The sequence below is a fragment of the Anomaloglossus baeobatrachus genome, chromosome 2, assembly GCF_048569485.1.
Source record: "Anomaloglossus baeobatrachus isolate aAnoBae1 chromosome 2, aAnoBae1.hap1, whole genome shotgun sequence".
NCBI lineage: Eukaryota > Metazoa > Chordata > Amphibia > Anura > Aromobatidae > Anomaloglossus > Anomaloglossus baeobatrachus.
This window is the reverse complement of record NC_134354.1, coordinates 686,536,137-686,546,136: the sequence shown is the minus strand read 5'-3', so window position 1 is coordinate 686,546,136 and position 10,000 is coordinate 686,536,137. Positions and strand designations below refer to the sequence as shown.

Below are 10,000 nucleotides of genomic sequence, written 5' to 3'. Positions count from 1 at the left end.
CTATTGCATGTAGCAGTCACAATGTCTGCCCTGGGTTCTGTGCAGGTCCGGTCCACTCATTCTGATCACGCTGTCCTCACGAGGATTGCTAAAAATAATGGCTGGGATATTTAAGGAATACAGTGGGGTATTTCTCATTGTGGATTGACTAGTTTATGACGTGATTGCACCATGATGTCCATGGAATGTAAAGCTTGCAGTAATGTCAGTGCCCTAATTCTTTGTCTTTGGTATACAGTATTTTATACATGTGTGCATGGTAGATGAATATTGCAATAAACTAATGTGCATTTATTTATTTGGGAGATGTATATGTGTGTGGGGGGGGGGGCATGTGTGTATACATGTGTGTGTGAGAGAGAGACATGTTTTTGTTTATGTATACATGTGTGTAGTGTGAGGCATATACGTGTGTACGTATATATCTGTGTGAGAGAGACATGTGTTTGTGTATATGTGTTTGTGTATACATGAGTGTAGTGTGAGGCGTGTGTATATATATATATATATATATATATATGTGTGTGTGTGGGTGGGGGGAGCATGTGTGTATGTATACATATGTGGAGGTGGGTGGGGGGCATGTGTGAGTGTGTGTGTATGTGTGTGTGTGTGTGTGTGTGTGTGTGTGTGTGTGTGTGTGTGTGTGTATATATGTGGTGGGGGCATGTGTGGGAGTATACATGTGGGGGCATGTGTGTGAGGCTTGTGTGTATATATTTGTGCGTGAGGCGTGTGTGTGTGTGTGTGTATATATATATATATATATATATATATATATATATATATATAGTGGTGGGGGCATGTGTGTGTAGTATGTCTGTGTGTTCTTATACCTATGTATACACGTCTGAATTCGTATGAGTGTATACATAGGATCACATGTTGTGATACAACAGCACAACAAAAGTGTATATTGTATGTGTATGTGTATGTTGTATGCTTAACTATATGTTGTGTATAGCTATCATTGATAGTTATACACTGATACACACTAGACAAATATATTTGGGTGGATTGCGAAATAGTTATAAAATAAATATAGGCTGTAGTTTGTGTTTAGAGTAGCATTATTCTTTAGTTGCATACTTTATAAATATATCTATATGTAGATATGTATGAAATATACAATTAAAAGTATACTGTATTGCAATCATATGAACACAGCTAGTGTCCTTGAACGTGTATGTGAATGTCCAGGCATGCATATGATGAAGTATATTCACCCAGCTGTAGGCTTCATTAGTACAATATGTGTCACATGTGTAAGGTACAAATACAGATGGAGAAAGCAGACACATGACTACATACAGCGGGTCCACTCCTATAAAACATACTATATATAGTATGGATCATTTTTTTGCTTTTATATATATATATATATATATATATATATATATATATATATATATATATAAAAGTGTTTTTTTTGTGTACATCCTGAGTTTGAGCGCACACACTTGCGCACAGTCACATATACCTGTATTGTGGGCTAATTGTATATTCATTGTATTTATTGTTTATTATTCTTAGCTTGCCAGCAGGTACAATATTTATAATTTCATTTGTATTTTTTAAGGTGCTCCCCGCACAAGGAAGAAGAGGTGCCCCTATTCCAAGTTCCAGATTCGGGAGCTGGAGAGAGAGTTTTTCTTTAATGTGTACATCAATAAGGAGAAGAGGCTTCAGTTGTCCAGAATGCTGAATCTTACCGACCGTCAGGTTAAAATATGGTTTCAAAACAGAAGGATGAAAGAGAAAAAACTAAGTAGGGACCGACTGCAGTACTTTTCTGGGAACCCATTGCTGTGAAGCCACTGCCGGTGAGCCCCTTTCATGCACTGTACTCGTACTGCACAGGATCACTGACACATGGTGTGCAATCTGAGCCCCCAGCCCAGCTCAGAGTCTCAGCTCTTTACATATTTGTATATGTACATTATAATTATTATTATTACCAGGTAACTGAAGGAACTTTTTTGAGGAGCACTTGATGTAAACTGAACCCAAGAAGGGACAAATATGGACTTCTCTTTATTTTTATTTTTATTTTATTTAAGCAACTGTTGAAGACATGGATTTCTTCTTTTTGCTAAGTCATTGTTTGCAGAAAACGTCTGCAGCTGTGAAAACACTCTGTATCCATGCGATTGTTTGATAGACATTGAGGACACGCCAATCACAATGAAGATAGTGGCCAAAAGTTCTATGAATTGTGGTATTTCTAGATGAATGGAAGTGTGATCAAGGGTCTGTAAATGCCAATGAATGAATGTGTTAGAAATGCTGGTGATATTTCACTACTCTATGTTTACTATATCTGATCCTGAACTGTTAACTAATGTATGAATTACAGACCTGTGGGAAGGGGTTAAACTATGCTCACAGGGCTACAGTCACATACACATACATAGGGTCCATGATGTAAAATATTACCTCACCCAAAACTGCAGAAATATGGTGGTATTTGTGGATGGGCGGTATAATATATATATATATATATATATATATATATATATATATATGTATATATATATATATATATATATATATATATATATATATTTAATATATATATGTGTGAGTGTGTATATATATATATATGTATGTATATACACACAGACACACACACACACACACACACACACACACATATATGTATATATATATAAATAAATATATATATATATATATATTCACCCTGGTCAGGTGTACGTGTTTAATCCCTGCGTGTCAGTGAGTATATAAGTGTGAGTGAATAGGTCCATGCCACCATGTTGGCTACAGAGCTGCAATGTAATGTATTGTAATCACCCCTGTCAGTCTGCATTTGGGGGTCAAAGTGTTATGGGAGGGCTTGTGAGTTATACTAATGCCCCCCACATTTCAAAAGTTTCCCCAAGACAAACTATGTGGATCAGTGCAATACAATGCGAATAATTCGCATGAATTCCATACATCAGATGAATATTGTTTGGCCCAAAGATCTGTATTTGTAACTTGTGTCTTCTTTACTCCTTGTAATTAACCCTTTCCATAGTCACAGGGAAAATAAAGTACTCTTTTTTTAAGAGGTTAGTTATAATTTATACACCGACCTACATGGTTTTTCACTAAGGGTCTGACCATTATGCACAAAAGCACAACTGTTTTCTCCGATAAAAGGATCATAAATATAATATGAAGAAAATTAAGAATAACCACAGAGCAGTTTGTTAATGAATAAAACAATTGGTAATGTTTCATGCATGTATCATTCTGTGTAAAATAAAGAAATTACACCTATTTGTACACAGTGTCACTAGAACAGCATTTTTTTTCCAGCTCACATGTGGTCAACAGGACAGTGGCCTCACAATGCTCACATAGCCAGCAGATCTTGGGAATACCAATCATCTCATTATTTATTTTATATGGGGGAAAAAAAAGGATGATCTCAGGTCTGCACTATAAGCCAAAAAACATACAGAATTGCAAGGCAGAAAATTCTGACAAATGCAAACAGTGAGACATGTACAGGGAGATGACTGGGGCATTGTGTAACTGTGTAGAATGGTGTTAGAAGGAAATGTTTCACATAAAGCAAACAAGAAGGATTAAACATCTGTCCTGAATGCTATGTACACAGCATATCTACATGTCCGGAGGATTCATTAGCTGTATTCAGGCTAGCTGGCCTTCTGTAAGATGCCTAAGCAAACTCCTCTGTATTCTTTATTTTTCTACATATTTTGGGGGGATAATAATCACTTTTAATACAGCTATATATCAATTACCTGTGTGTATTACAGTAGTACTTAGGAGCTAAAATTACGAGTTATCTGGAAGCATAGATTTGTCTGAAAAATACTAATGGAAACTTGTGTAATGGACTCATGGTATAACTGCGGTATAACTGCGTACATAGGTCTGTGACATGCAAATATTAATATGTGTGTGTGTGTGTGTATATATATATATATATATATATATATATGTATATATATATATATATATATGTATCTCAGAAGCGCAGAGCAAGGTATATTGTGTAGGGGCAGGCCAATGTAGTCCAATATTTTTAAAGTTAGCACCCCAAACAGTGACTGTACTGGGAACTCCAAGTACGGCGTTTCAGTCTAGACAACTCGGAATTTCTGTTTGGACAGACATGTCTCACGGACTGTTTGTTAACCCGTATGTATATATATATATATATATATATATATATATATATATATTACACATATGTATTCATCAACTCATCCATTGTATACAGCAATACAAGTACTCCATATATAAACAGCTTTCTAATATATCGCTGTTTGGGGTGCTAACCTCAAAAATATTGGACTGCATATTGTGGATTACTGAGAAGCATCGTGGCCTGCACCTACACAATACACCTCGCTCTGTGCTTCTGTGATACATATATATGTATACATATATATGTCTATATGCACATATCTGTATGTATATATATATATATATATATATATATATATATATATATATATATACATATATATACATATATATATATATATAGATCCATCTGTCTCTCTCTCCCTCTCTCTCTCTATCTATCTATCTATATATATATATATATATATATATATATATAAACTAAATCCAATGTGATCTTTTTATTTTATTATGTCTGTAATTATCTATCTCTCTATCTATCTATCGATCGATCCTATCCATCTATCTATTATCTATCTATATCTATATTTCATCCCTCTGTTCTTTGTTACTTTTTTTACGCCTTCTTTCTCCCCCTTCTTCCCTTCTATTTTTTTTCTTTCTTTTCTTTGTTTTGTTTTTGTTTTTTTTTGTTTATCTTTCTTTCTTTATTATATTCCGATAATTTTGAGTCTGAAAAATAATAAAATGTCACTAATAACCTCCAAAAGTAGGCCAGTTAATTCCCGTAACAGCTGAGGATGCAGTGACAAAAGAGAACAGTCTAGACAATGTCATAAAGACTGGAGCACTAAACTGCTTATTTTTTTCTTAATTACTCTGTGGGGCCATAGGCAGAGACTTCCGCTGTAAACAATAAACAAATAGGAAAGTGTCTGTAGATGTTGGGGGACAGTCCAGTAGTATGGATTGCTATATGATTGTTTGTTTGGTTTTGTTTTTTGGCTTTTTTTTTTCTTCTTCTAAAGGCTCTAACCCAAATCACTGACAAAAAATCTGGAGGGCTAGTTCAAAGTTTCTCTGAGCTGAAATGGAATGTTAGCTGTAAAACCCAAGTTTATAGACCATGTGGGAGTTTACAGCATAGTGAGCTGCACTGCCAAGTAAGAAAGTGCATTTAACTCCTAGAATGCTACGAAAAATCCAAGTGACCATCTTCATTTAATTTAAAGTAATGAAGCTGAAACGATTTGGCGTAATGGTTGAAAAGATAGATAGATAGATAGATAGATAATTTTCGTAGAATGACTTCTGTACAGAAAGCCCCACACCACATTTTAGAAAAAGACGATCAGGTATGATGTGAATTTGATTTGGTATCTGGTGCCCTATAATGTATTAAGAGTAAAGTGTGTATTAAATGTCTTTGAACTTCAGTAAAGTCAAGTCCATTACCCTAAAAAAAAAAAAAAAAAGAAGAATCACAGTTAAAAAAAAAAATACCACCAATGATGTAAAGGAGAGGGGAGGGTAGTATTAAATATTCATGTTAAACCAAAGGTGGTGTTTATAGAACATAATATTAAGCTCTGGAGCCAGTGCACTTGAATGACATGGGATTAAGACTTTCTCATTTTTATTATTGTTATTAACCGTTTGATATGTTAAGGGAAGAAAGTTATTAGAACTTTGTTTAGTATAAAACTTTTACTAGTTTTACTCCATCTTACTATCTACAGTTCACTCATTCACTCAATGAATATTCCAGGGAACAAGGAATTTCAGTTTTGGCTACCAGTTTATGATTGGAGAAGAAAAGAAAGAAAGCTCCCAGCAGCATTTACTGCAGATCTGGGAGGGGAGAGAATTGTAATACTTAATAAGCGACAATCTAATTGCTTGGGACTTCCTTTGTGACGTAGAAAACAGCAAACACTTCATGAAAACCTGTTTTACAATCCTGTGTGTGATCCTCTATTAGTACATTGCCAATAGTGACTGCAGAAGATTATCCAGTTGTGAGAGGTAGATATACTTGTGGAAAGTCAGTGACAGGCACAGCACACAGTGCCACACCTCACTGCCCGGGTATGTGACATCAAATATCATCATGATGATGGCTGCGGTGATGGACAGACACTGGGCCCAGCATAGAGGCACAAGGAACAGCCTCTACAGAGGAGGCTGCTGCTACACAAAGACTCAGCACACACATCACAGACACACACCACACAAACAACACACATATACACGCATATCACACACAACACACTGAGACACACACCTATACATACACCACACACGGATATATATATATATATATATATCACATACACACAGATACACATACAGACACCTAAACCACACACATACACACACACACACACACACACACACCACACACATACATATACACATACATATATCACATACACACAGATACGCATACGGACACATAAACCACACACAAACACACATACACCATACACATACATTCATACGCCATACAGACTAACACATAAATATATCACATATACACACATCAACCACACACAAAATACACACCACATATATCACATACATACACATTAACCATACACACAGAATACACACCACATACATATATCACACAAACACACACACACACACACACACACACACTCCTTTATTCAAGTGTTTGCAGACATTACTACAAAAACACACACAATTTAACATTCGAACACAAACATTTTAATATACAAGCACACAAATACACACACACACACACACACACACTCTGGGGTCTTAGGCCAACAGTCATCATTCATTCTCAAGTGCTCAGGAGTTGGGAGAGGTAAACTTGACTGCACAGGTTTTAAAGTCATTACATAGGGGACATGGTGCAGTGTGGACTGTCCAGACGTGGAGGGACAATCAGTGGGGGATGAGTGTCTGATGCCCCTCACAGGATGCTTCAATTCCTTTGTTTTGGAAGAAGGAGAGCAGACTGGAATGTGAGATATCGCTGGATGAAGGCAGTGGCTTTGGCAAATGGACTTGAGGGCAGCAGCCATAATCCTGATGTGTTCTCCGGCTGTGGAGTGGACAAGAGATCCGAGCTCCATATCCCATGCGACATGTGAAAGGGCGCATATGGGCAGTGCTCCATTGTGTGGTGCCAGCCCCTCAGCACCGGCAGCACAGCACCAGCCTCTACATCCTTCATCACACCAGCCGTCCGTTTCTCAGTTTCCCTCTTCTCCCTTTGTTTATTTTTATTTTTTTATTTATTTTTGTTCTGTATTTCACTTTCATAGAATTTTCTTGATGTATTCTTTTTTTTTTTTTTGCATCTGGAATGTTCTGTTTTATTCCCTGCTTCCTTACTGTGTAATTGCTGCATTAGTAGTCACTAGTTTACGCTGCAGATCAGTTTCCTGCTATGGATCTACAACTTGAACTTCCAGAAGGCTTTGGCCTTCCAACTTGCATCCTGATATCTATAGGAAAGCAATAATCATCTATTATCTATCTGTATCTGCCGTATAATTTTTATCTACACGTCTCATGCTCAGATTTTCAAATGTACATTTGTATTTGTAGATTTTTTTGAAAGGTGTATATTATTGTTTACATTCGATTAACTTGCAAACTTGAAGCTTGTATATAATTTCTACTAAAGGAGTCATGAAATATTGAATAATGCCTCTGATTAACACTAGAAATACAGGATTTAGAACGGCAGAAAGATTATTTATTTACTTTTTTCAACAAGTGTTTTTCTTATTCTCCTCTGTAGGCGGCCTCTTCTGTGATTACGGAGAGTAACGGAAAGTTCGTCCGGTTTTGGAAATAATTCTAGAACTTTACAATGAGGCTCCTTGTGCTCATTAATGGTTTGATTTGAGCAATAAAGAGACCACTAATGTGGTATTATCCCAGCAGCCACAACTGGGATTTTTAGGAGCCGCTGAGGCTGGAAAAATGGCCCTGGTGCTCTTGTGGCAAGTAATATCTGAGCACTTTTCTATGTATCCAGTGTAATGGCGCTATGTATCTGCGACATCTGCATAATTGGGAAACACGTCCTGTGTAGTGTCACTATGTATATACATTATGTCCCTGCCTCTGTATATACATTATATCCATGTCTATGTATACATATTACGTCCCTGTATATGTACGTATATACATAATATCCCTGACTATGAATATACGCTATATACCAGTCTATGTCTATACATTACATCCCTGACTATGTATATATAGTCACTATGTATATACATTACATCCCTGACTATGTATATATAGTCAATATGTATATACATTATATCCCTGACTATGTATATAAGCTATATGCCAGTCTATGTATATACATTATATCCCTGACTATGTGTATATATATATATACATTTAAAGATATGAGTGTCGCATAGAATATATATGAGTGTCTCACATAATATATTTTCAAATTACAAACCAAATAAATACATTGTCTTTCTTATGTTCTTTTTTTTTCTTTATGGCGCAAAAATTAACTCCATGTGATACAGGAACAATAGAATAGGGCCTGAATTCTGCATTAACATTCTAAACTGTGATTTTTTTTTTAAACATCTCAATTAATCTAAGGTAATACTGTAAATGTTTGTGCCTCTTGTGTTGCTTATCCCCCCCCCTTTTAAAGGATATTAAATGCATTTATTTCCATCTATCAATATGCACAAACAAAATCTTAAAGCAGAGATGATGTTATTATTTTTTTTTTCAACACTTTTTTTTTCAATACAAAAGTAACCTTGATGAGTAACTAATTTTTCATAATTACACATGTTAACAGAAAAAAACAACAACACATCTGTTTATTTTATTTCATCTTCTTTACGCCCGCAGGTATCTTTCAAAGCATGTTTTTTTTGTTATTTTCTTCTCCCCCCCCCCCAGTAATATTTTGCAATATAAAATAAAGTAAAGTTATCTAAAGGTAATAAAAGTAAAATAAAATATATTATTTATCTGTCTTTTTATTTACAATTTGCTACACCTGCATCAAATTAAAGACCTTAGATAGATGGATAGATGATGGGTAAATAAATAGATAGGTAGATAGATAGATAGATAGATAGATAGAATGATGAGATAGATAGATAGATAGATAGATAGATGATAGATAGATAGATAGATAGAAAGAAGGACGATAGATAGACAGACGATGATAGATAGATAGATAGATAGATAGATAGATAGATAGATAGACATTATGGACCCACTCACCATTTACTCTAAATATACGCGATTGTCTCTATGTATGGATCTATCTATCTATCTATCTATCTATCCATCTATATGTGTATATAATACACACAATATCTGTCATGCAGTGTGTGTATATATATATATATATATATATATATATACACACACACGAATTTTTAGATTTACTGTTGATATTTACATGCCTATGTTCAGAAGGTCATAAGGCAACACAACTTGAGCTGGTCCCCACAGTCTGGGCATATTGTGGTCCTCGTAGTGTGAAACAAGAATACATTTAATAGATTTTATCGCAAGATCAAATGCAATATAATCTGGTGCTATGATTTTGAGACTTATGTTACCAGCAAAGAATAAAGCAGGATGCAGAGATGCAGAGAGTCTTTAATGTTTAATGGAAGGGAGTGGGTGCAATCAATATACACTTTTTTTAGGGCTGGTATGGGTTTCAAATAATATCATAGTTTAATCTCTGGATCTAAGGGCTAGTCACTGACACTTCCATCCTCAGAGGAGCAGTGGACTCCAGGATCTTCTCACAGTCATGCTGCAGATACATTTACAACAACAGAGCTCAAATGGGCACTGGGGATACTTTATACTAAATGGTTCTACTACTGGT

General features: G+C 35.4%; 1 protein-coding gene across 1 annotated transcript in view; it reads left to right on the top strand.

The window, feature by feature from the left end:
* The window catches only part of HOXC11 (homeobox C11), a 4,662-nt gene extending 1,394 nt beyond the window's left edge, over window positions 1-3,268 (top strand). Inside the window, exon 2 of the mRNA XM_075334526.1 lies at window positions 1,580-3,268. Coding sequence (XP_075190641.1) covers window positions 1,580-1,812 — 233 coding nt within the window. The 3' untranslated portion in view covers window positions 1,813-3,268. The remainder of the gene's footprint in view (window positions 1-1,579) is intronic.
* Window positions 3,269-10,000: the final 6,732 nt, after the last annotated feature.